This window comes from Miniopterus natalensis, chromosome 17 (assembly GCF_054644295.1).
Source record: "Miniopterus natalensis isolate mMinNat1 chromosome 17, mMinNat1.hap1, whole genome shotgun sequence".
NCBI lineage: Eukaryota > Metazoa > Chordata > Mammalia > Chiroptera > Miniopteridae > Miniopterus > Miniopterus natalensis.
In genome coordinates this window covers 32,709,675-32,737,174 of record NC_142097.1, presented here as the reverse complement: position 1 = coordinate 32,737,174, position 27,500 = coordinate 32,709,675, and the positions used below count along the sequence as shown (strand labels likewise).

The 27,500-nt window shown below is 48.1% G+C and overlaps 1 protein-coding gene across 6 annotated transcripts in view; it reads right to left on the bottom strand.

The window, feature by feature from the left end:
- HNF1B (HNF1 homeobox B) overlaps positions 1–27,500 on the bottom strand; it is a 50,707-nt gene that overhangs the window by 8,990 nt on the left and 14,217 nt on the right. For 2 of the 6 annotated variants that reach the window (XM_087825644.1, XM_087825646.1), the window contains exons 5-8: positions 11,533–11,693; positions 6,566–6,698; positions 2,943–3,137; positions 329–447 (exon numbers count right to left, since the gene is read on the bottom strand). In XM_087825644.1, the coding sequence (XP_087681770.1) occupies positions 329–447; positions 2,943–3,137; positions 6,566–6,698; positions 11,533–11,693 (608 nt within the window). Of the gene's footprint in view, positions 1–328; positions 448–2,942; positions 3,138–6,565; positions 6,702–11,532; positions 11,714–27,500 lie in introns of all 6 variants that reach the window. The other 4 variants (XM_087825643.1, XM_087825642.1, XM_087825645.1 and 1 more) reach the window with 4 other exon arrangements.

The window sequence follows — 27,500 nt, the reverse complement described above, 5'->3', positions numbered from 1 at the left end:
ACAGAGGGCCTGACTTCCTGAGCTCTCCTTGGAAATGCCTTTTCCATGGATCATGGCAATCCACCGGGGACATACAGTCTCCATGCCTAAAGGCTCTGTCTACTCCAGGCTCCAGAGACTTATCAAACTTCAGTCCCCATTTAGAGCTCTTGTTGGGGACACCAGGGGAACAATAAGCCATCTTCTTTGCCCTGTAACCTCAGAGACTCCTTTAGCGACTAACAGAGAGCCTCAGAAGGACGAGACCTGTGGCTGAGTCCAAACCCGCCACTCTCTCTACACATCAATAGCCTTAGTCATTACCCCCCCCACTTCCCGACGGCATTACCTGTTTACTGGAAGACATGTTGGTGAGCGTACTGATGCTGCTGGTATCTGTGACCACCATCGCAGATGGAAACCGGGAGGTGTGGGAATACTGGGGGGGTTCCTGCTTGTGTGTGTACACTGGAGACAGAGTGAAGACAAAAATCAGGGTACAGATCACACAGGCGTATGCACATCCCACACTACCCCACGCCACAGCTCCTGGGTCCCTGGGCAGGTGGAAGGCGGTGGTGGTGCTGGTGGTGGCGAGGTTTGGGAAGGCAGTGCAATGTGGTAAAGAGAATGGCCATGTGATTAAATTCTGGCTCCTTAACCAAGTTACTTAGCCTCAGTTTAAAGCACTTTGTACCAAATAAATAAACAGCCTTGCACAGTGCCTAGTATGTAACGGTGGACAACACTTCTGTTCTCCTGACTTTGAATGAAGTGTTAGATGCCTGGGCACCACCAAGTGATCCTTAGGTATATGTGGTACATCTGGGATTTTAAGTCAAAAACGCTTTAAGTAGCTGGCAAACTGACAGAACTCAAGGATCAGGTCTCACGCTAGCAACTATAGATTAATTAATAATTGTAATTAGACACGGGTATAATTAATTGATGTAACTGTGGGCTTTCTAGTTTGCACAAAATGCCTTCTGACATGCCTGGGGAAGGTGTGCTCCGTGGTTAGAGCATCCGCGCACACACTGAAGGGTCTCGAGTTCCAGTCCCAGTCAAGGGCACATACCTGGGTTGCAGGTTCAATCCCCAGCCCTGGCTGGGGCGCCTGTGGGAGCAAACCAACCTATGCTTCTCTCTCTCCCCCACTCCCATTCTCTCTAAAAATCGATGAAAAAAATATCCTCAGGAGAGGATTAACAAACAACAACAAAGACACCTTCTGACATCATAGTCTTAAGACACCCCAGAAATATGAAGGACAGACAAAAGGACACTAGAATAAAATCAAATCTCCAGGAGCATGTGACTCCATTTTTAGTTTTTTTAGTACCTGTCCACCAGGTCTGGAGCCTTTTGGCTCACACTAGTTATCCATAAGATTTATGTCAATTCTAGGCCACGTGACCAACTCAGGCAAGCATGTGGATGCTTGGCCGTGAGGGAGGGACCGGCCTGTTCCACCGAGCAGGCCTCTCGGTAGGGAACAGGGGTGAAGGTCACTGCCTGCTGCCTCGGCTTGTCCTTCCCGTGGAGGGAGGCTGGGAGTTTCCTGGTCTGGAGCCCCACAACTGTCTCTTGGTAACCAGCCAGGCCAGCTGGGGCTCAGCAGTCCATAGGTTGCTGGTGCTCACTCTCTGACTGTCCCACCCATCCAGGAAGCCACCAAGGAAGGCTGCTCAGGTGAGGGGGCAGGGGCCAGCGGGGAGAGAAGAAGCAAACTGGGGCACATGTGCTCCCAGACTCGGCTACAGGCTGTGGCAGATGTTTTCGAAGCCACGAAAATGTGATTGGAATGCGAGATGGGGCTCAGAAACCAGCTCCGCAGGCCTGAGGGGGGACAGAGCCCCGAGGATAGAAGAAGGCTGAACCTGACCGTCTCCCTCGGATGCTCAGATCTGCAGCTCTGCCTGAGGCAGTCAGGGGAGGAACTAAGTCTTCCTCATTCCTGCCTGCTCCTACTGAGGAGCCCAGAATAAGCAGTCACTCGTGTTTCTGTAGCTCTTCATGCTTACCAAACACAGTTCATAACTATGTTTATCTCCACAATCACTCTACATACATATTATTTTCATTTTATGGATGAAGAAATTGAGGCTCAGAGTGGCTAAGTAATTAATGTACCAATAGCTGCATATCTCTGAGTCTCAGAGTCAGGATTCAAATCTAGGTTGGTCCAACTCCAAGACTACCACTCTATTCTAGAGACTTCTCTGATGTTCCTGTGGGATCATGCCTGAAGCAGGGAAGTCATCCTTTCCATGATTTCTTCCCAAATTAGTAGGACAGGGGCTATGCCTTAATCTGACCAGAGGACTGGGGGCCTGGGGCTCAGGATGGGGGTGGGGAGAGCTATAGGGGCAGGGGATAGGTGGAAAATATGTGGTTGAAGGTAGATTTAGGGTAGGTGTACAGATTGGAGATGGGAAATAGCCGGGGGGCGAGGGGAGTGGAAACACTAATATTCTTTGCCCAGGAAGGTGTGCAAGTGGTATTTCCACTTCTATTCATGGTTTGTGATGCCTGGAGTATGTAAATTGGAGGGAGGGCATGGGGACTCGAGAAGATTCTTCAATTCCAGGGAAGGCAAACGGGATGCAAATTATATTCCAACTATAATCATTTGGTAATGGCTGCTTGGACTTTTAGATGGAAAAAGCTAAACTGGGGCTCATTGGGAAAGGTGCTGTGGCTGACTGGTGACACCACGCATGGGTGCCAGCGTGGGAAACTAGGGCACGTGTTCCGCATACATACTATCCCTGCCCTCTATCTCCAACTCCCCTTCCAGGTAGGCGTCATCGGTCCTCTTCCAACCTTCCCAGGGAATCAATCTTGAGGGTAGGAAAAAGTGAGCAAACCAACAAACTTCAGAGCAAGTTCTGACCCAAAGAGGGAAGTGGTTGGCTGCTGAGGGCCCTCTGTGCTCCTCCCCACCACGCCCGTGTCCTTACTGTGTGAGTTCTGCAGCTGGGTCACAGCAGCCATGAAGGGCTGCTGGGCCATGTGGCTGCCCGGGCTCTGCTGCATGAGGGGCTGCTGGTGAGGGCTGTGCAGCTGCTGGGAGAACTGCACCGGCTGCAGGGCTGCCAGGCTGCCGGCCACACTGTTGATGACAGGGACGCTCTGTGCTTGGGAGGTGTTGAGGCCTGTGGGAGCAAGAGGGAAAGATCAGAGGTGGCTTCAGGGATGAGGAGAGGTGAATGGATGGCAATGGCCATTCACTGAGCCCCTGCACTGGGCTGAGCCCGTTACATAAGAGACTGCAGGGCAAGTGATTTTATAGATCCATTTTCTAGACAACAAAACTGAGGCTTGAAGAGATTAAGGAACTACTCAAATTCCACAGTGAGCTGCAGATGGAAATGGGTTTTCAATAGATCTGAGGCCGGAGGGTCTCCCAAAGTCAAATAACCTCCCGAACTTCGCTCCTTGAGGTTGCCAGGGCCCTGGGAAAGCTGACCCTACTGGCTCACTGGATCCATGCCTGCCTTTGAGAGAGGCTTGCCCTGGTGGTGCCCTCGGAGCAGAGTTAAAGGCCTCCACTCTGAGGAACAGCTTATTGCCCAGATCTATCTGTCCAGCAGAGGGCAGGAGTGTGCAGGGTCTCACATTTTGGTAAAAAAACAAAAACCCCTCTCTTCAGTCCTGTGAGTATGAAGTAGGGAGTTGAAGGTTGGGAATTATAGTGGGTCTTACCATTTTCTGGGGGTATGAGGACCTCTGTGGTTCTGTACTGTCTATGTCCTGAGTCTTCTCTAGAACTGGGGTGGGCACTGCAAAGATTGGGTCCCTGGTACCCACCTTCCATCTGTTCCCTGGGCAGGACTCTGGGGAAGGCAGCTGAGGCAGGTGGGAGTAGGGACAAGAGAATCAGGGGAACACACCCAACCTCTTTCCTAGAGTCACCAATGCTCCTTTGACCTTGCTTTCTGGGAAGTGGGGAAGGGGGAAGGGGGGAGGGAAGAATAAAATGAAGAAGGAAATCCAGAAAAAAGTCTCTTTCAGTCTTTTAGGCAAATGTGGAAGGAACACCTAGAGAGCCTTTCCTGAAATGGAGATGGTTTCATAAGCAGGTCTGTGGGAAGTCCTCCACAGAGATAGCACAAAGGCCTCAACAATTGCCTACCCAGAGCTTTAGCTGATATTGTTATCAGAAACATAAAAGGTGAGTGAAGAAGGAATAAGCCCCCTCCTGGCTCTCCTGGGTGGGGTCCTCAGATCACTCTCAGAATAGCACTATCTCCAAAATCCCCACAGGGGCTCAGCTTCTCTCCAAGCCAAGGTCTCACCTGATACCCTGATATACTGTTTCCTTCTCCTACCTTCCACTGATGGTCTCAGACTCCAAGGAAGCCCCATAGATTTACTCTTTCCCAAGAGCCCATTGTTGCTGCCTATTGGGAAATCTCTGCCCAGAAAAGCAAATTATCCTGTGTAGAGTGGATAACTGACATTTGAGGGCATGGTTCTGAAACCTGCCTGCACTTTAGAATCATCTGGGCGAGCTCTTTATGAAATATACATTCCTGGGCCCCACCCAAGGCTTAACGAGTTAGAACCTTTAGAGGTGAGGCCCAGGAATCTTATTTTCAACAGTCTGTGGCCCTGATGTGCCTCAATTCCAGGACTGAGAGCCACTGATGTCATTCCAGCTCCCAGGAAGTGTGACTCTTGGCCTTTTCATCTGCTCTCTGGGCACTGGTTCCTGCTTAAGAGGCATGTTGTCCTGAGGAACAGGCCCTGCCGAGTAATTTGGTATCACTCTCTCCCTGGCCTCTGTGGTCTTGAGGCAGGACCCACGTGCTCAACAGGACATGAGTCGGCTAAAAGAGGGTGCCTGCAACTAATTCTTCATCCTGACACTCCACAGGGAGGGAGGACCACTGTGTCTCGGCCAAGTTTTCTGGTGACCCTCACCGTTCTTCATGCTCCCTCCCACTCCAAGCGCACGCGCGCGCGCGCACACACACACACACACACACACAGAGTAAGGTCAGTGTACACTCTGTCATTGCCATTTGGCAGTAGGAAATTAAGATTACTGTGAAAAGGTAGAGAAGCATGAGTGAAGATACTTAGGAGGAACGGAATTGAAAAATATGAAGCAGCCTCGGGGAAATGTTTAGTTCAGATAGTGCCTAAGGAAATATATAACAGTGTGTGTCAGCCAAAGCTTGCATTGGGAAGAAAGAAGGTAAGTAGGATGGTTTATGTACCATTTTGGTTGGAGAACTAAGGAGGTGGGCTATCTTATCCATGGGTTTTAGTCAAATCTTCTAGATGGCAATCAAGCTAGTTTCTGGTAGCCTATCTCACTCTCAATGATATTGGTATGGTTACTGTATTTCTGGAGAGGGCCCACTGAAAAGGCAGTAAATTTAAAATAACTTCATATTTTGTAAGTCCCCTAAGGGTTTTCTCCATTCCCATTTCCCTCTGCAAAAATAAATGTGGAGTATACCAATTTCCGAGCAGCTAAGGATAGGGTGAGAACCACACATACTCATTTGGTCTATCTGGGTGCCTCCTTTGGGCCTAGTCCTGTTTTGCCCTTAAAGAATATATAAGTCATTCTCTTCAGAAGTAACCCAAGTTGCTATCCTGACTAACGCTGGTTAAGGGGAAAGGAGGGAAGGAGAGGAAAAGGCAGGAATAAAACAGAGAGGTGATCAGCAAGGGAGACCATCAGTATAATGGGGCAGTCCTAGGCTGAACGAAAGGGGAGAAATGTGCCACCCCAACCCCTAGATCTCTCCTGAGACTTCTCAGGAATACTTCCCAGAGTCACAATGATGACTTGGCCTGAGCTGTCATGATGAAGCTGAAAATACACTGAACACTCATTGGGGTTAAAATTCTGGGAGAGACATCCACAGACACAGCCTATATCAGCCTTCCCATGCCCTAAAATGGCCCACCGGGGGCAGGGTACAGGCTGGCTGTGGAATATGAGCCATCTCCCCATCTTCAAGGCATGGGCTTCAACATCCTGTTTCTCCTTACAGACCCAGAGATGCTATGACTGTTTCCTTTGGAGTTCTCTCACACTGTATTTTCACCACTGGCCAAAGAGGCCTCATCTGATCACACAAAATTCCCCGTTTACAAGGTAGCCCATTGTGTCTTGCTCCATCTTCACCAACACAAAGATACATCAGCACAATCTCCTGGAGAATCTACCACATACTTAGGAATAGGAACAAACACTAGACAAAGTATACGAGACAAAGTATAAGCTACAATATTATGCATACTCATGCCTTACGGATTTACAAGCATGTCTATGCACACTGTCATTGATCAGCAACCCATTCTACAGATAAGGAAACCGAACCTCACAAAAATTCAATGATTAGAACTAAGACATACACAGCTGGTAAGCTGTGATCAAGATTTAACTCCACTGCATTTTTTTCCCTGTTTTAGGCTAAACGATCCAAGTTTGTTGAGGAGAAAGATAAGAAGCTAAACAAGGTGAACCAAGTCTACAAGTGGCAGATGTTTGAAGGGGTTTTCTTTAGTCCTTTCTTATAAGGTTGTGCCCCCAAGTTTTTTGACCAAGAACAGAGCTTACTTTGTGCAATGGCCATGACTCCAGAGAGGGGTGTCATGATGAGGTTTTGAGATTGCTGGGGGTTATGGTGGGAAAGGCTGTGGATATTTGTCAAGGTGCTGACAGGGGGCAAACCACCTCCTGAGACCGAGATCTGCTGGAGAGAAAAAAAAAAAGAGCAACATGAGTGGAACTGAAACTGCAAAGAGTAGTGTCCCAAATGACATCACTTAGCAATTCCTTGGCACAACTAATTAATGGATGAAGTCATTCATTCATTCATTCATTCATTCATTCATTCTTCATTATTCATTTACTCAATAACAATTATTAAGCACCTACGTGTGGATAGGAACTGTTCTAGGTGCTGAAGATAGGGCAATAAGTAAAATACACAATAATCTCTTCCCTTGTGGTGCTTCATTTATTGACTGCCTTTGAGTTATTAGCTTGCCTTAGAGATTCTTCTGCCCATGGGTATTATACGATTGTCACTTGCTCACTTTAGAAGTATCCTCTAGTCTGCTCTATGCTTTCTATATTATTGGTGCTGAAGACATATGATTGCTAAAAATAACTGAAGAAATGTCCTGGGATTCCCCAGTGAGAGCAGGTTAGGGACCAGGGAGAAGCCCAGGGAAGCTCTCAATGACTACAGGCTCTAGCAAGCACTGCTCATACATTAACTCACAAACCTCACCACAGTCCCATGAGGTAGGTATTTCTGCCATTCCCATTTCATTGATGAAAAACCTGAGGCTCAGAGTAGATATGCATATTGCCTAAGATTCAACAATGATACATCTGCTATTTACGCCCAGGTCTGTCTAACTCTAGAACTCAAGTTCTTACCTTTTATAGAGGACTTTCTCCTATCCCTGCAATTATTACTAAGGGTTGAGGGAGATCAGCCGCTACTGAGCTTCTCTACTGTCTCCAAATCTCCACTATACATCAGAATTTATTTCCTTTCTTCCTTTCTTTTTTTGGTTAAGGAGCTGATTGTAATGATAAAGCTACTAAATAAGTCGTAGGCCCCAGGTATCCCCATTCTGGTTTACCATTATATTTTAATGACAGATTAATAAGGAAAAGGTACTGATTTTTATGTGTTTACTTCATACATGGCTACTCTGAATCTTTTTATTGATAACAGAATCCTTTTATTTATTCCTAATAGTGTCTTTTCTGTTTTGATTTTCTCCATTTTTCCAAGTATATAATGGCATCACAAGCATATAATGCTGATAGGGTCTCTTCTGTGCTAGTACTAATATGTGTACATGTCATATTGCATTGGTTGGAACTTCTGAATAGTATCAAATAATAACAGCTGCAATAGATGTGTTTGCTTTGATTCTGATGTTATCAGAAATGCTTCCGATGTTTCCCCATGAATTATAAGAAGCTATCAGTTTTACACACACATACACACACATCTTTTCATGACAAAGTAGTTTATTATTTATAGTTTTAAAATAATTTTTTAAATTATTATTAAGAAAAGACATCCCTCCCTCATTCTGAACGAACCCAGGCATTCTTGATGGCATCAGGACCTGAGGGGTGCTGCAGGGCTCGAATGCATACGTCAGATGTCTCAGTAGTCCAGTTTCTCCTCTTGGCTCTCGTTACCCAGAGCTGCTCAGATTATAGGTCTTGCACCAGCACCCAGGTAAGACACTCTCTCTCATGCCCTGCCCTTCTGATCAGCCCCATAGCTTCCAAGGTTAATTTGAAAAAGAAAGAAAGAAAAAAACCCAAACAGGTTTGTTTGTGTTTTCAAAATGAGCATCAAGAAGTGAGTTAGGGGTCATGTGACCAAGAAGGAATTCCAGCCACATCAAACAAGAGAAAACCAGCCTGTTTGCTGGACTTGTTTTTCAAAATGTCAGAGTCATTAAAAAAAAAAAAAAAAAAATCAGTAATGTGCCTTCAAACTTCCCTTGGGTAATGTAGTCCTTCAGAAAAAGTCAAAGTGATGGTAATCTCTGCCAGTTCAAGGCTTGATTTTAGTGGTGAAAGAGAAACGTGGGTGCCAGTGATAAAAACAACTTAAATGTGGATGGCTTTGGAGTTTGTAAAGCGCTTTCACTGACTGTCCTCGATAAATAATGACATAAATAGGAAAGGCATTATGATGATTGCCCCTGTGTTACAGATTAAGAAAGCAATCTTCAGAAGAGTTGAGAGACTATGTCATTTGACTACTAAGTGAGGAAGCCGGAATCCAAACCCAGTTCTGCAGGAGTTTAAATCTCACCCACTTACTATGTCTGGGTAATCTTAGTCAAATTCCTTCCCACTCTAAAATGTAACCATTAAATTCTATTTGCCTCCAGGACTGATGGAAGCCAGGGAGCTTGCCAAGGATATCAGCCATGATCCTTACACAGTAATTCAGAGAGCTTGAGTTAAAGCTGCCATGTGCAGTCCTCTCACTATGCTAACTAACCGCTTTACCTGCCTACAACCTATGAGGTCGGTATTCTGCTCCCTACTTTGCACAAAAGGAACTGAAGTTAGAGAAGTTAAGAAATGTGCCCAAGTGGTAGAGTTGGCATTGAAAGCAGCTACCTGCCTCCGAGGCCTAAGCTTTTCTCCATTAGATCACACTGCTTTGATGCTGTGAAAATATCCAGTACGTGCTTTTTAAAAAAACAAGGTTCAACATGCACAGACTGCAACCCTAAACCTGGCCGGCTCTTTGTCAATGCATGCCATCTGGGCATGGGGTGGGCGACAGAGAGTGCAAAAGGAAGCTCAAATGGCTCAGCATCATTTCCAATATCTGGGGCGAGATTTCAAATGGGTGACCTACTGAACGTCAGCACCCAGAGATCGTTGCTCCTTGTGCAGGGCTTACTCAAAGAACAGCAGAGTGACAAGCAGGCCTCACACCCATTACCCTTCATTTTACAGATGAGGAAACCGAAGTTAAGCAACACCCATCCTATTGCTGATAAATAACAGAGTCCAAGACTTGGACACACTGATCCCCCACCTGCATTATTTATAATCATATTCCCCTCTTGCGTTGGCAGATGAAGATCTGTTAGATATTACCAGCAAATGGACTCTTGAATTTGGGCTTCCAGAACTAGTGACATAACATATGAGCCAGGGCGTTGGAGACTAGTGAAAAGCTGGTCCCTGCAAACAAGCTTCCAGGTGTTTGCTGACGCTGAGGTGTGCTATCTTGGTCAACTGTCAATCCAAGAACATGCTGCCCACTAGGGCACTGCCAAGCAGAACAGGAAGAAGAAAGCGTGTCTGCGGGCTGCCCTGGGAGCAGGCCCGGCCTTGGGGGAGGCAGTCTGCCTCTTAGGAGAACGAGTGGGAGGGCTCAAAGGGAAACCCAAGGGCCTGCAGGCAACAGGAGTGGAGATTGGAGGGTTCCATCCAACGAGAAGTCAAGGCCTCTTCCACGAGGCCCCTTCTCCAGGGAAGCCTGGGTAATCCCTAGCCCTACTTGTCTGGGTCTCAAAGTGACCCTTGAGAACTCCTAGAGAGTTGTCTGTGCCTCTCACAAGGTAGCCGAGACAAAGGGTTCTTCACGAAGAAGCTGAAGGGAAAGGGGAAGGGCAAGGAGGCTGCAGAATGCCTCCCCCGGGAGCTCCTTTTCATTTATTTTGCAGAGGCCTCTACCAGGGAGATCAGCTCGGGTCCCCTGAAACTAGAGTTGACCAGGCCAGCTCTCTCCTCAGAAACTACACTTTGTTTTTCCTCCAGGGAGCTGGGGACTCAATCACCTGTGACTCACCATTCCTGTGTTGCCCATACAGCACACACGTCAAGGTCTAAAATGGCATCTGCTCCGTCCCTTCCCCCCTCTCCGTCCCCTGCCGCCTCTGGGTCAGACACCTTGAGGGAATGTGTGCAGCTCCACCTTGAGCACAGAAGCCAGGAACCTGCGGCTCTCCGCCCCCCCTCGCTGGAACACAGAGCATGACCAAAGACTAAAGTTTTCCATTTCCTACCCTTACGGGTGTTGCAACGCCTGTGTTCTCTCCTAGGCTGCTCTCCCCTGCACTTGTGTTGCTAGAGAATTAGAACCCTGACAACTCAAACCCAGACAGTCTATTCCTCACTAAGTGTGCTAAACTTACACCTGAGTGTGGGCTGTGGGTATAGATATAGAAAACTTCATTTAAAGAGAGTAACGTGACGTTAACATCACAGCAACACTGTCGCTTACTGAATATTTACCTTACCAAACACTGGGCCGAGTACGTCCCAGGTTACCACCCTTGTCTCCTCAGTACCCCTATTGTTATTACCCCCATTTTATAGACGAGAGGGAGGCCTGGAGGAGCTCGGTAACCTGCCCAAGGCTACACAGCTATTAAGTGCTGGAACTGGGATTTGAACCTGGGTCACTGTAACTTCAAAGTCGGTGCTTCTCACTCGCCCTGTAAGCACCGCCCCACCCCACCTGGGTTCTGTGCCCCGACAGTCACTAGCATCCATCTGATGTCCTTCAAAACCCCAGTTCAAGAAGCTTCTCCCCACCTGCCACCCCCCAAAGCCTGACTTAATTCCTCTCCTTCCCAGCGCCAGGGGGTGGTGAAGAGAAAGGGGGGCTTGTTTGAAAGCGAGGCCCTCTCTGGGTTAAAAAAAACTGGCTTTGGAGGCCGTGGTTGGGGAAGGCGGGGGATGGTGAATGAACATTTTATCAACACAAATGTCATTGGCAGCCCCAAAACAAACAGTGTCCCACCCGGCTTGCTCCTTTATGAGGCATTCAATCAATAAAATGAGAGCAGAGCTCTGTCAGATTTATTGGCTGGGTTCAAACCGAACACCTCTTCCAGCCGCCAAAGGCTGGGTCACCGGCTCTCCCTTCCCATTCCAGCTCCGGACAGCCCCCCATCTTCCCGGGCAGGCCTACAATGCTTCATTGTTTGAGGCAGGCCTTGTGAGAAGTTGTGTTTGTTTTGCCTCTTATCTTATCAGCTCCAGAGCTACAATGGCCCAGGTGTACTCACCATTTTACCGTCAGGTGAGAGGAGACTGTGGCCGGGGTCCAAGCTGGCCGGAGAGACTTGCTGTAAAACAGACTGGCTGGTCACCATGGCGCTGTTGCCGTGGTGACTGATGGTTGAGGAGGAAGTGACCTCACTGTTTCCCTGCTGGCTGTAGCGCACTCCTGCAAAACAAGGCAGACCCCACAGTGACATTAGTGCCACCGTCGCCTCAGGAAGATGTCTCTGCCTCTCCGGGTGTTTTCAGGGGTGGGTGACATGAAAACAAAAATGCCTTCTCCTCCTGTGTCTGCCCGTGAGAAATCCCGGCTGTCTTTTTCTCGGGGAAAGGCCTCTCCTGAGCTTTGGAATGTAAGCTCCATGAGGGCAGGACATTTTTATTTGTTTTGTTTTGCTCGTTGCTGTGTCTCCAGTGCCTCAGCACTTGGTAGCTGCTCAATAAATACCTGTCAAATGAATGAATGAATGAATGAATGAATGAATGAATGAAATGAATGGATTGTGCTTGTTGCTACATCAGCATAGCTCTTTTAGGATTTAGGGTCTTTTCTTCCTGGCTGGAATATTTCTTTTATTCTTCAAAACACCTTCTAGAAATGTTTCCCTGTCATCTCTTGGCTATGAGTTGACCCATTTTTCAAAGAGGCACTTGCCCAGTGACCCTTGTAAGAGCCATAGCAAAATGCATCAGTCTCTGTGCACACCACTGTTTTGGCTGAGCCCCAAAGACCTAGAGGACACAGGCAAAGCAGGACAGGGATGGGACTGCAGCTAGGAGTCTTTGGCTCTGGGACTCACATTCCTTTGGCGGGGTCCCATTATATCAAAGTATATTGCTACTTCCCCAGGGCACAGGGGCAGGCCTGTTTGCTGGGAGGGGGGGCAGGCAGCATGTACAGGCGGGATGTAGACGCTTGATAAAGCACTGTAGTTTGGTCTGCAAGCATGTTTAGAGCCTCACTGCTTTGACCCACCCTCTTGCTCAGGAAAGGGAAGATGCTGGGTGGAGACCAGGCAATCGAAGGAAGCAAAGACCTGGGTAAGTTTGCAGAGTCAAAGTCCTGCTTGATGTGCCCACGAAACAGTCAAAGACAAAGCTGGAGTAGCTGGGCGTCTCAGCCTAAGCTCAAAGGTTAGAGTGTTTTAGTTTTTCACTTTGGATTTGACAAAAAAGGACCAGGGGACCCTGTTCTGCAAGGGAGGGAGACCACAAGTTCTAGGCATGCACTCACATAAAGAGGTGGGCCAACTATTTGGCTATACTTCGCCTTTGCCCAGTTTCCCAAGATGAATCATCTCTTTACAAAGTATATTGATTCTGCTGCTCTTTCCCCTCGCCCTCCCTCCTTCCCAAGGAGGCTACAAAGTTCCCCCAGGGGACAGGCAAGCATCATAACCTGCAGCCTCCAATTCACTAAGACGAAGCTTGCCAAAAGCAGACCCAAGCCAGTGTCCTTGGATCCTCCAAAGGACATTATTCAAGGCTGATATGACCCAGAGCTCATAAGGGCTGGGGGAAGACAAATAAGTGCTAAAGCAGGGATCCAACCTTCAAGAGCAACTTGTTGGATTATCGAGTGGCTTAATGCATGCTCTACGGGCTTCTACTATTGGTTGTTTTCCCCATCCTTCAATTCAAGGGGCTGTTAGTGGGAGCGGTATTGGTAATGGGGCACTAGAATTCAGTGGCTATTGGTCTGGGACATTACATTTTTGGGGAAACAGGAACCATGATGTTAAAAGGAAGGAAGGTGCACGTCTCCAAACCAACAGCCCCTGCCCAGTCCTGTCTGTCTCCCTCTGCGTGATCTGCAGCCCCCTGCTTTCCTATTTATCACCCTCTACTTCACACCATTGGAATAAATCAGGTCCTTTTCCTCCACTCACATGAGCTCACAGTATTGTTATGTGGAAGCAGAAAAACCTGAAGCTTATGAGTTCAGAAGGCAGAGCTCAATTCAACGGAGAAGAGGGAGGCAGATTTCAAATCAAGAAAAGGGTGCATTTTCTAACAAGGAGGGCCAGTGGGAAGACTGTGTGGGCTATGGAGCTAGAGAAACTCAGGTTCAAATTTTGTTTCTTAAAGTATGTTTTTATTAAGTTTAGAAAGAGAGGAAGGGAGAGAGAGAGATAGAAACATTGATGAGAGGAACATCAACATTGATCGGCTGCCTCCTGCACATCCCCTACTGGGGATCAAGCCTGAAACCTGGGCCTGGGCCCTGACCAGGAATCAAACCCATGACCTCTTGGCGCATTGGCTGACACTCAGCCACTGAGCCACACTGGCTGGGCTCAGGTTCAGATCTTAACAGATGTGAGATCTTGGGAAAATTTTCTCTCTGTGCCTTAGTTTCCTCTCATAAAGTGAAGACAATGCTTCCTTATTTTTATATTAGAGATAACATCTATAAGGTTCCTAGCACAATGCTAAATAAATGGCAACTATGAGGGGGATTGCTTGGGGGAGGGAACTGGTATAGGAAAAGACCCCAAGATATATGCCCTAAGACTCTAGAATTCAAGACAACATAAGGCAAGTTCTAAGTACTGTATGGAATTCTCTTTCCATGGAGGAGTTTCCAAAGCATCCAAACCTGGTGGACCACTGATGCTTTGCCCTGGAAGCAATTTGGGAGGGAGGCCTGGCCCAGCCCGGCCCTCTTGTTCTCACCGTTTGGAGGAACTGGACTTCACCTTGCTTTGCTCCTGCTTTCTCTGACTCCCTGACTAGCTATTTACCTCCCCAGGATGCTCTGCTCCTGAGAGAGTGGTGATAACCCTGGGAGTCAGGTGTGCTTTCACCCCCAGCCTGTCCCCATCATCGATTCAGTCTCAAGTCAAACAGACTCTGGTTTTAGCCTATTTAATTTGGCTGAAGGAAGAGGGCCAACCCTCTGATGATCAAATATGGGTCACTGGGAGGCTTCTCCCCTACCACAGGCTACATAATTATTTATTTAAAAATAATTAACCAAAGATATGCACAGGAAACAAAAGCCTTCTTTACAAGGGAGTTTGGCGGGAGCGAGTCAAGAGCTATTAGTTAGAATCCAGGCAACACAGCCCAAGGTTGCTGTTGTTTTCAAACCTTGTTTTCATCCCTCGCAGAACTTCATCATATAAGAACTAAAGCAGTGGACCTACTCTGTTTAAACACAGATGGGCCTAGACCTCTGTACATTCCTTTAAAGACCTCTGGCTAAGGGATCGTGTCTTCCTGGGAATTAGGGATCCCTGTTTTGATCTCCGCTCCACCATCAATGTATTGGGTGAGCTCCTGCTTCCTCATCTATAAGCCAGAGGACTATCTGCTGCGGGGAGGGGACTATTGTCACTGCAGAGTGTGGTGGGAGCGAGGCACAAGGCCGCTCATCAGCTCCACACTTACCTGTAACCTTTCCCACTGGTGCCTTTCTCACCAGGAATTTGGTAATCGCTCTGGACCCTGAGAGGGTAACTGCAATCAGCCAAGTGCCATAAAGGAGGGGGTGGCGGTGGAGGGTGTATCACAAGGTATCTGCTGGTGCTCTTATTAGAGGAAGGAGAGGCCGGGTCCTTGTGTATTTCACAAACTCAGAAGAGGGCTTGAGGTGAGAACGAAAGTAGAGTAGTCTCAGGGGCCAGGCGACCTGGTTTTAAATCTTGGCTCCGCCACATCATAGCTGTGTAACCTTGGGGAAGTTACTTAAACTCCCTGAACTTTGGTTTCTTTCTTTCTTTCTTTTTTTAAAATATATCTTTATTGATTTCAGAGAGAGGAAGGGAGAAGGAGAGAGAGATTTGAAACATCAATGATGAGAGAGTCATTGATCGGCTGCCTCCTGTATGCCTGGCACTGGGGATCGAGCCCACAAACCGGGCATGTGCCCTGACTGGGAATCGAACTGGGATCACCTGGATCCTAGGTCGATGCTCAACCACTGAGCCACGCCCAGCCTGGGCTGAAGTTTCTTTATTGTTAATATCCACCCCTTAGCTTATTGGGAAGAAGTCTGGTGAGTTAGTGGGTGTGGAAGAACCCAGACCATGCTTGGCACATGACAGCTGCTCAAGACACATCGATTCCTCCTACTTTGGATCTTTGTCTAAAAGACATTTTTAGAAAGGCTGAGTTCACAAAACCTCATTGAGCACCTATCATATGCCAGGCCTTGTGCTACGGAGCTGTGTTAAGAAGTGAAATGACATCTCCCCTTTTCCTTCACCATTATTAAGCTCTGAAAATAAATATGCTATGAGGGCTCTGGTTTAATATTAACTGGCAAAGATGCGAGCTTAATAGCCACAGAGATTCCATAGGAGAAATGACAAGGCCAAAAGGTGGCCACAGACCTTCCACTCACTTCCTGGCTCAAGTTACTAACTGGCCATGTCCCCATCACTGGCCCTATGAGCCACAGCAAGTGTGCCCAGCAGCAAAAGTCATCTCAGCTGGAATCGAGAGACATCCGGAGGCCCTGGTGAGGCTGCGTACTTTCACCTGCTCCTAGGCCTCAGCATCATGGGTGATGATGCTACTCCTGAATTCCTGGCAGCATGTGGGACAGAGACAGATCATTTGGTTTCTATTCAACGTGACTGGTCAGAAGTGTCAGAACATGAAAGCAGCTTATGATTCCAAGAAGCCAGCATCTCTATGCCCTGCCTTTCTGCACCAGCACTCACCTCCAGGGCGCTTGTCACACTGCTGCAGCTTGGGATTTCTTTCTAAAACAAAATCACACTGTCACTGCCCTGGTTGAAAACCTATGATGGCTCCTCACTGCCTCCTGGAAAAGCCCCAACACCTAAGACTGGCAGAATGAGGCCTCTGTGCCTACAGACTGTCTTTTTTGCGTCATCTCTCACCACATCCCATATACCATGTCAGAGCACCTGCCATTCCTTGCACAGGCCCTGCCATCTCCTGCCTCTGTGCCTTTGCATATGCTATTCCCTCTGCCTGGAATGCTCTTCCCTTCTTCTCCATGACATCCTTTAAGAGGCTCAATGTCACCTCACTCTGTGACACTTCCCTTGATTCATCCTGGTCCTTTGTATTTTACATGTAATAGAGACTCTTACGGCCGGAGGGGTTACCCTGCACTATAATGCTCTGATGATATCGTTACTCTCTCCACCTCTTATAGAAAGAGATGGCATTTTACTCATTGTTGCATCCTCAGAGCCTAGCAGAAGGCCTGAAATTGTGAATATTTATTGAATTAAGGAACAAGCCCTCAGCTCCTGTGAGTATCCATGTTCCACAACAAGGAAGCATTCCTCTGGCAGAAGGAAGAATCACTTCTGCAGTAATGTTTGTGCAGAAAGTGTGGATTTCTTCCAAGTCTTCTGATACATTAGGGAATAGTTTGAATGCAACATGGATTTTGCAGCTGAAGAATTCAGAAATCTGCACCCAGCTGAAGAGAGCCTCACAGGAACACACTCAATGCACTTGTGTGCATAGGCGCACAAGCACACACCCGTCAAACATCTACTGCCTAACATCAGTTCACCACATGTGCTCAAGCCACATCTGTTCACATCTGGAGTTACAACTTTCCTTCCGATTTCTGATCACGCTCCGCGCACTACTTCACAGTAACTCACCAGTTGCAACCCTTCTGATGCCCACATCCACAGGCAAACCTCAGGACTTCTTTAAGGCAAAGTGCCATATTTATTGTTTTACAGCATTTATGTATTTCTTAATCATTTAACAGGTGTAAAACTCTGCTGATGTTTTTATTAGAGTCTTATCTTTTTAAAAGGTGTCACTGACGGAGTTTTTGAGCATTGCGCCCTTCACCCCATTTTTCCCATAAGCCCTATGGTTTTTATGGTGTGACTCTAAGGCATGGTGGCTTTTATGATAGTTCTACATAACTGGCTGTGCACCTGTGTTCAAAGACACACGCCAATTGCCTTACGGGGGACCTCGGAGAAGAGGGGCTCAGTGTGGAATTAACTACAGAGATTGTTCAGAAACCTGTGCTCCAGGGCTTAGAACCACAGCTCATAGAATACCGGGTATCTGACCCAACTCTCTAGAGCTTCAAAAAGCAGCTGGGACCCCAATTCCATGATTCCAGAAATCAACAGGGCACCAGTGTCTAGACACTTTCAATTAATACTCTCTCTCTCTGCCTTGCCTTTGATGATTCTGGGCCTGGCAGCTTTGGGGCCTTGGCATTTTTGCCAATAAAGTGGCCATACAGATCTCCCTCCCTCAGAAGCCAGAAGAATGAATGAATAAAATAAGGATAGAAAAGCACTGGGTTTTACTGGGGAAAATGCTAGGCAAACAGAAGAGTAATGTCATCCCGGAAAGCATGACCAGAATTGCTCGTTTAGTAAGAAGAGGAGGGGGAGGTGGGGCCTCCTGGGCAATGACAGGCTCAGCTAGCCCCCACGTGGTATTTGGCCCTGAAGCCTGGGGTCCCTTTCACTGGAGTCTGTGAGCTGCACCCAGAATCTGGTGGGATGCCTTTCACCCTTGACATTTCAAAGCCAATCTCCCATCCGATAATGCAGGAATGTTCCTCTGGCTGGTGGACCTCTGCCAGCAGGAGTGAGCGTCCCAGCCACCAACAGAGTAAACATTACTCAACTGGCCAGGGCTCTGTCACACACATTCTTCCCCTGTGTTCCTAACCTCATGCAGAGCGCAGCCCAACCCTGTTGGGTCTAGAAACTGGGAATTTAAACTCAAGCAGGAGAGAAACATGCAAAGGAGAAAGTTCTTCCAAAAGGAAACAACCATGCCTGTCAATTATGGGTAGACAGAGCTGTCTTTCCTAAAAGGGTCGGGAAGGGGACCTGGAGGAATCAGGCCAGTCTTGATGGGCCCAGCACTGAGTCTTTAGAAATCCACTCCCTCTTTTAGCAAAGAGGAATCACTTTCTCGAGGAGAGAGGCAGTGGCACGAATGATTCAGTCTGGTGAATTTCTGAGACACGCATTTGGGATAAAAGAATGTGAACCATTGTCCAGCTTGAGACTGGGAAGTCCAGAAATGAAGGCTCTCAAATGAGTTAGCATTGGTGCCTTAGTTTCCTCACTGGTAATACAGGACTATTGCCAGTTCTTATTAATATTACCACTTCTGCAGGGATAAAGATGAATGTCTACAAAGAGTGTAGGAGATTAAAAATCTGAAAGCCTGGGAGGAAAAAGCTAATGCAAGATGAAAGCAATTTAAACACTGGGCTGGCTTCAAATGCAGATGTCTCTCTCCCTGAGGTGGCTTAGTTAGGAGCTCAATTCCTAAGAGGAGAAACACAGACAGGCCTGTGGAGATGGTAAACATTCTTGAACTCAAGGGGTAAAAGTGGAGTGACACTTAAGGGAAGCCCACAAATTGGTTTTCTTATAAAAATCAAAGCAAATGTAACCAAGAAAAGAAAAAAAAAAAGGCTCCCATTAAAAGCATCTTGGCTGAGAACAGAAGCTAATGTACACGGTGCACCTGAGAATTTAAAATTGCACGTGGGGAGGCAGAAGGGACACAAACGCCACCTGTCCTCCCCGCCAGGTCCACCAGCCACCATGCCGGTGTCTGCAGGCAAACCTCAGATGGTTTGCAATGGACACTTCGGTCTAGAGACCGAAACTGCAGGGGAGAGAACTTGAGACGTCCTCACACACGGGAGTGTTTTACACAGTCTGCTTCTCAGTGTGTCACAGGTGCCCCAGTGACAGAGGGGAGAGCTGAGGTTCGAAGAGGAGGAGGTGATTTTCACTACCTCTTGCTAAAGGTCTCCCAGCAAGTCAGTGGTACTTGGAAGCTGACCCTTCTCCTTCCCCATAAGCCCCAAACTGACTCCAGATGTGCTGAGACTTCCAGCACAACCCACCGATAGTTTGAAATGACATTTTGTTTACTTGTTTCTTAGCTGTATCTCTCATTGGAATACAAGCCCGATGAGGGCAGGGCCTGGTCTGTCTCCTTCATCTTCCCCTCAGCACCTTGTACGGAGCCTGGCCCGTGACGGGCTCTCCTGAGTATTTGTTGAATGAGTGACGGGTGAGTGACCTACATTTCAACCCTGACTGAGGGCTCATGCTCTCTTCGCCGGCAGTCTGCTGAGTTGAGCAGTGGAGAACTGCTAGGGGTATACATTTATCCTTTATATCTCCTGGTTTGTATGAGGTTAGAGAGAGGCATACGTTTTCGGGGAGGAAGAGAAAGGAGAAAGCGAGATTAAAATATAATCACAATGAAGAAATAGTATGGACGCCCTTGGGTAACTTCATGTTTGAAGATGTGAGGCGGGTGTGCCGAGGAGTGATGCAGCAGGACTTCCTTTTTACGCCTGAGATTTGGGGCAGTGCCTTAGCTGGTGTGAAAAAGGCCCACGGGGATGCCTGCGAGGAACCCCCCCATTCTCTGCCTCTTGAGGCCTAAGCATGGCACCCATTACCCAGGACGCTGTAAGGGGTATGGGAATGGGTGCTTCTGTTGGCACAGGCTAACCTTTTCTAAAGGATCTGGGCTGTAGGTGGGGACCCCAATTTTAGACTTAACATGTTAGAATCCAGTTTGAGGCCCACTGGGTTGATTTGGGGGTAAGGGGCATCAATGAATGAGGCAACATGAGTAACTTAAATGCCTTTTTTCCCAAAGGAATCTAGAGTACGACTAGGAAGGGTTAATGGTGGCCATCATTAGGCCTACCGGCTGTTGGGCGAGGCAGAGCCCTGCTGCAGCCTGGCTCCTCGAGCCTCTTTTCTGAGAGGCTGCTTTTGCGGGCAGGGGCAATATGGCTGCAACAAAGGACCCTGGGCTTCGCCGACAAGAATGATGACGCTTCTTGTGGGTCTGGGCAACAGAGGGAAGGTTATAAAGCCATCAGCAGACTGAGCCACTGGGTGTCCACACAAAAGTTAGGTCCTATAAACAGACATCTGTATTGTGACTAAAGGGCTAATAAAATTGCCTTAGAAAAGAGAGGTTTTCCACTGTGACCTATTCATAAACAGGATCCTACTGGGAAGTGACATCGAGGAAGAAGATCCTTTGAGGCCTGGCAAGCGTCAGGGCTTTCTCATTTGGAGGGTTTGCCTGGCCAGACCCTGGCCTCTTCATCACCATCGGTGAGGGCAATGCCATCAGCATCATCATCACCATCATCATCACCATCATCATGACAGACAGCCACTGATCACCAGCTCATGGATGCCGGGCCAGGGAGCACCAGGTGTTGGGCACTGAAACTTTGGAAGGTGGATGATTACTGACTTCCATTGAACAGGAACACCAGAGAAGTGCTCCGGGAGCCGCCCAGAGAACTGGTGGCTGCGCAGAGCTGGGCACTTTCCTTTCAGTCTCCCCAAATGACTCTGATTTGCAAACCTCAATTTGCTCAATAGAAACTCAGGAAGAGTTGGTTCTAGCCCTTTTCTTGCCCAAGGGATTATAAAAGGAACTAATCTAGTAGAACATAAAACTAACTAGAAGAACTAAATTAAAACTAGTAGATTAACTAAAATAGTAAACTCAACTAGTAAACCCAACTAGCAGAAACAAAAGTAGTAAAACATTAGGGAGAAATAATAATATGTTCTTCAAAAACTTCCTGTAGCATTTAATGTTGAGGGTTTTTTGTTGTTTTTTGAGAACTGTATACTTTGGTTAAGCTGTACTAATAAAGGCAGAGCCGATGACATTGCTCCTAGAAAAGGGAAAATACACTTTAAATAATAATAATAATAATAATATATATGTTATGTAAAATGAAACCAATTTCATTCTCAGCTTATCTCTAAAACTGAGTAACAGGTTGTAAAACAGGGGATATACATGCATTAAGCTCCTGGACAGAAAACCTCTATAATATGTATCTCCATTCCACAAATATATGGAAGATCTATCACATCCCAGGCACAGGGCTGTGGCCTGGTGACACAGTGGTGAAGGAAGCCAACCCACGCTTACGTGTTGGTACAGCCCACAGCTCTATCACTTGGAACACGTGTGTAGTGAGCTAGATTTTCAGAGACTTCAGGGGCTACCTTCCTCACAGTGAGAGTAGGACTTACTTGGTTAGTTTCTTGTTCTTTGACAGGTAGGGATGCAAACTCTATACTTCACCTTGCAGTAGATTCTCAAGCAGGAGGAGGCGAGGGCTCCATTCATAAAACATCCGAGACAGATTAAGCACCTATTTTTGTGCCCATGCAAACTGACGTCACGTAAATAGGAGATGTTCAGAGGTTTTCCACTCTTGCTGAGCAAGAACTCATTGGACTTCACTGCCAACCCCAGTCCAACAGGAAGAGGCACCCTGCAGCAGGCAGGGCCAGAAGGCATGGGCAAGCAAGCTGCCACTCAAAGGCCCTGAAAGTGTTAACCTCCAGCAGTTATAGGTGTCTCATTTATACCCATTATAAATCTGTTTATTGTGACTGGCCCCACCCAATCTGCTGGTGCTGTAAAGCTCTAATGGTCCCTAATAAAGGTGGAGGGCCTCTAACAGCACACAATTCCTGAAGTGGGGAAGGAGCGAGGAAGAGCAAGCAGGAGAAAGACAGATGAGGAGCTTAACGATAAAATATCACAATGGCAAACCTCTCTGCTAATTAAAGCAGCCGAGTCCTGGGCCCCAAGGCTTGATGCTGCATACAATCTGAGCTGAAAGGTCCAATACCCTCATTTGCCAGAACCCCTTAGAAGGTAAGTAATTTGCTCAAGGTCACCCCTACTCCTTAGTGACTCAGGTGTCCTGACTCCTAGTCCAGGGCACCTCCCCCAGCTGCCTAGCAAGGGTGACCATCAACCTCTTCAGAACGCTTTTGCTCCACCTGGCCAAGTGTCCAGCCCTGAATCTACATCCAGATCTCTAACGGAGTTTGTTGAAACTTCACATGCCTGACCCCCTTCCCCAAATTCCGATTCTAAAAGGAGTGAATGGGGGAGCCATGGGTATTTTTAATGAGCTCCCTGGATGCCTTTTATGTGGCCTGGGAAGGAGATTTGAGAACCACAGATCTGGCCAATACTTGGGTGTCACTGTTTCTGATGTCTCAAATGACAAACAGCTTTCCCGAAAAGGGAAACTTCCAAGGAGAAACCACACCCTGGTCATCCTCCCAATGCCCTGAGGGTTCCTGAGTCAACCCAATCACACCTTCTTTGCCAGCACTGTGCTTGGTTGGCTCTGGGAGTGTTTTATTGGTATTGTGATCCCTATTTTACAGATAAAGAAACTGAGGCTCAAAAAGGCTAAGTCACTTGTTTGAGACCATACTGCCAGATAGTGACAGAGCCCCTCTTCAAGTCCAAGCCGGTTTTGGGTGCTACACCTAGCTACCCAGACATACCCATCTGAGTCTGGTCATCACATGGGACAGCCTGTAACCACATTGCCTTGGGGGATGCAGACACCTTTTGGGAAAGTCATTAAATACTAAAGATGGAATGGTGTTCCTCCAAACTCGGGAAGGAAATGCCTAGTCCTGTCCTGAGAAACTTGGCTCTTGACCTCCTGGAAGCATTAGAGAGACTGAACCTCATTGTTGGACTCCAGTGGCTAAGCTCACACATGCGTGCTTCTGTGGGGGCTGCTGAAGCCAGAGCAGAGGCCATGGAAAGGCGTCTGAAGCAGACACACCAGAGCACATTCACAGGTTGAAGGAAGTGGCTTCCAGAAAACCAGTCCTCAGGAGCTTCTGAGGCTACCTGTGCTCACTGCAGGGATTGCGTCCACCCTCCCCTTCTTACCGCTCTTTGCCTGAAGTTTGGGGGAGCTTCCCTCTTAAGAACAAAGGCTGTTAAGTTTTTCAGATTTGGCCTCCCCTAGGAAAGTACCAGCCCCCCTCACCCCCAATTTGCAGGTTACCAGGGCTAATTACGAGCACACACGGTACACACACCTCCTTTAATTAAAGGAGAAAAATGCCCTATTAGATACAGGAAATTCAGAGTCATCTTATGAACCTGACCTCCTGCTACATGGTCATGAGCCCTGGCCCCCCACCACAATCCTTGGCGCTTCCCAGCTCTCTCTCGCGCTGTTTAGTATATTTGCACAAAATGCCCATGGCCCTGGCATTGGCACTGGAAATGCCTCAGGGATGTCACAAAGCACTCCTCTTGGAAGCACGAGAAACTGCCTCATGCTCAGTGTGTTCCAAGAAGCCAGCCTGAGTCTGCTGCAAACACCAAGGTGAGAATCTAGCTGGAAATATTCAGATGCTCTAAAAGTCAGGACTGAAAGAGACTTCCAAGAGGAAAACAGGTAAAAACAAAGAAAGCTCTTCAAGGAATGGTCACAGTGACCAATTATGAGTCCAGGGTGCTTGACATATATTCTCATTGAATCCTTCCAGCGTCTGCATGAGGGGGTGTCCCCACTTTGTGCATTGAGAAACTGAGGCTCAGGGATCCCAAAGACTTGCCCAGGGTCACACAGCTAATAAGTGGTCAAGCTGAGGTTGGAATTCAGACCTGCTTCTATAGCCCATGATTTGGCTGTTGTGCCGACTGGATTTACAAAAGGATTTCCCGGAGAGTATCTTTAGTGTATGTTGTTGGTGGTCGGGCATCTACGGCGCAGCGCTAGGATTTTTAGAAGCACACTGGGATTTTTAGAAGCTCCCTAGTTGATTCCAAAGTACAGCAGGGTGTAGGAACTTCTGTCCAAACTGGGGTTCACAGGCCAAAGCAACCTGTTTTTGTATGATCCATGAGCTCAGGATGGTTTTTATAGTTTTAAATGGTTGGGGGAAAAATCAAAAGATATATGAAAATTAAGACCCTTGCACAAATTTCTGCCTCTTTCTGTACCTTCAGTGTTTAATTCTCTCCAAATTCCTGTCAGTTCCCATCAAACCTTCAACAAACAGATTCCAAGGGCACTTCTCCCATTACCTGCAGGCCAGGGCTCTGTGCTTGCAGGCAGCTTCCTTCCTCCTCAGAGCTAACTGGAGGCAACAAGGAGTCCTTGAATCCTCTAAGGGTCCTTCAGGGGGATCAGGCATGGCCAATAGGCTGCTTACAGTGATAGGACTCCAGTATCTCCTGGCCCCTTTGTGCAGAGGCTGGGAGCCCCGCCAGACCAGCAGCCGGCTTTCTTTGTATGCAGGCCAGGGTTGGTCCCCTATCAGGGGAAGGTTGCTGGCAGAATGCTCTGAAGGCCAGACCTCTTAATCTCATTAATATCCTGATTGTCTTCCCCAATCTAGTGGCAGCCCATGGGGATGACACTGCAAGATAAAACGACCTTCAAATTTAACAGATAAGATGGAAGTCAGATAAAGTCCCGATGAAGGAGAGCACCACTGAACTCCCGAGTCGGTGCAAAAGGGTTTCCTAAAATCACAGAGGTTTCAAGACAGGATTTGTTTCTCTTCTGAACTGAAATAATCTGCTACTTAGGGACAAAGGGGCTTATTTACTGTGGGGACATTTGCTGCCGAGATGAATATTTTTACAGCAGCCCTCATAAACCCCCTCCTCTTGTCTGCTGCGCGGGGAGGGGGGGAGCTCCAGAGGTGAGCTGAGGTGCCTGCACTGTCTAAGAAGCCCCATTAAGTTGTTAAGACATTTAGTGCCCCAGACAGTGCTGACTGCAAGGGCAGTTCAAATCCCCACCCAGATGGCGATGGGGTGGTGAAAGAGAGGGCTTTGTTTCTTCTCTGGGCAGGACACGGAATCCACCTCGGTCAGGGGCAACAGTTGGGGGGGCAGTGAACTAGCCAGACTGAGAGACCCCCACCCTTACCCCACCTCCTTGGTCATGCTCTCTCAAAGCCTCTTTGTCATTCAGAGGGGAGCAGAAAGAAGGTGGGAGAAGGGACTGTGTGGGGATTGTGTGTGTGTATGTGTTGGTTTTCATGTCTGAAAAGTTCTTAACATCTGTATAAAGCAAAGAGATGGACAGGGTGTGACAACTCAAAGCCTGTCTCTGCCGCTTACTAAACTATATGAATTTAGGCAAATTACTTCAATTCTGAACATCTTATCTTTCTTGATTGTAAAATGGAGATAAGGGTACAGATGGTTTCTACGACCAAGGTTGTTGGCAGGATTAAAGATGATGCATGTATATAGGCGCTCAGCCCAGGGCCTGGTACCCAAGAAGTGCTCATTCAACACTGGCTGTTATGACGATTCACTTTAATAACCAACCTACCACTGGGCACTTGTGAGATTTCCTTGGGTCCCGTGGATTTCAGCATCAAGGAAAGCGATAGCGACCACACAGATATCCTAGCCCAGAGTTTGATTCGTCTGAGACCCAGGGTTAGATTCCTGCAGGTGACTTGACTTGGGGGACGTGAAAGGGGATGAGGGACAGGCAGGATGCTCTGGTTCTCAAGCTCTGATCTGACCATCAGTACACCCAAGCCCACTGGGCTGAGAGAGAGGAGCAGAGATCAGAGGGAGGCAGGAGTAAGCAGCCACAGACGTGAACGTCTCCTCTGAGGTAAAGAGGCATGGTTCAGGGTAGCCCAAAGTTACCCTGGAAAGGCTGCTGCTCACCCCTTTCTTTCCAGGAGTGAGCCCTGTTCTCCATCTGGAAAGGTGATACCAGAATGAGGACATTATGTGTGGGGCAAGTGAAGGCAGAGGGAGGCCTTCTGCCCCTCCCTTCCTGTCGCAAGGCTGCAGGGTGTTTGCTGGAGGTGACCAGGTGAGTTTGCTGCAGACTGGAGCAAAGGGTATAGCAAGCAAGGCCACCACAGATCACACAGCCGGATCCCCTGGCTTGGTCCAAGGCTAGCCCAGCCTCCAGCCCATGCCAACTTCCTCCTCCCCCTTGAGCGGATCAATACGAGCACCAGTCTCCAACCAGCCCTCTTCCTTGCCACAGCCCTGCTCTCTGACCTTTTGGGGGCCTTTCTCTTGATTCCGCTCCAGAATGGAGGTAGGGGCCATCACTCCGGGCCTGCTCAATGGCCTCAGAATGGGCTGTCATGGGGCCTATAACCAGGGACAGCTCCTGCTGGCAAGAGTTGGAATGGGGGGGTGCAGATAAAGGCTTTCCAGGCTGAAGATAAATGGCTGCCTGCAGCCTGCTACAGTAACTTCAGGCCCCCAAGAAGAGCAAACAAAGGGTGCCCCTGTGACACTCCCTGGAAAGATGAAGGCCCATCAGCGGCAGCCAGGCTGGTTCAAAGCCCCAACTTAATTGTCAATTAAGCATGCATAAGGAACACAAAGCCATGACAACCAGAGGCTGCATGCTGATGTGTGATTGTAAAGCCAGGAGGGGCCACGCTGAAAACAGCTGATTCTGCTGACTGTGTTTGTAGGGCACCTTGTAACCAATCAGCTGCTGACAGAGGCAAAGTGCTCCTCCTGCCACTCCTATTGTGCAGGACATTCCAGGACCAGGGTCACACTGTGGTCATCGTGGGCAAGTGGGCCACAACGTGCTAAGAGTGGCTGGGAGGGAAGGGGCTCAGTGAGTGAAGGGATCGATGCTCACCTCTCCAGGAAGAGGCTTTAAGGGAAAGGTTTGTCTCTAAGGTGCCTCCAGTCCTCCTGGCTCAGGTGCTTAGAGGGGAAGGAGGGAGGGAACATGGGGTGGGGAGGTTAGGGCCTTGTCTCCCCAGTTTGGCCTTAGATGTTGTTAGTGCTGACGCTGGATGTTGGTTTCTCCTCGGTCACCACAGAGCTTTTTGTATTCTGCATCCAGTTACATTTGGGGCCTGGTTAGAGACCAAGAGGCTTTACCTTGGTTGGGGGGACCGTGATGGGAAGTGCATGAGGCTCTGCACACAGCCTTCCCCGAGCACGGGGCTGCAGCCTGCTGTCTGCCGAGGTCCAGGTGCTTTCCCGAGGAGCCCGTCACAGCTCACGGGCCGCCTGCCCTGGCAGCCTAAGCGGGGTACACCGGACCTGATCCCTGCTTCCTGCACCTCAGGCACCAGTCCAGCGACCGCCTATGCTTCCAGGTCCAGGGCCAGGATACATCTCACTGCCTCTCAGGAATAAGGCCCCAGTGTGTGAAATTTAAAAGGAAATAGCTTTCTGCTGC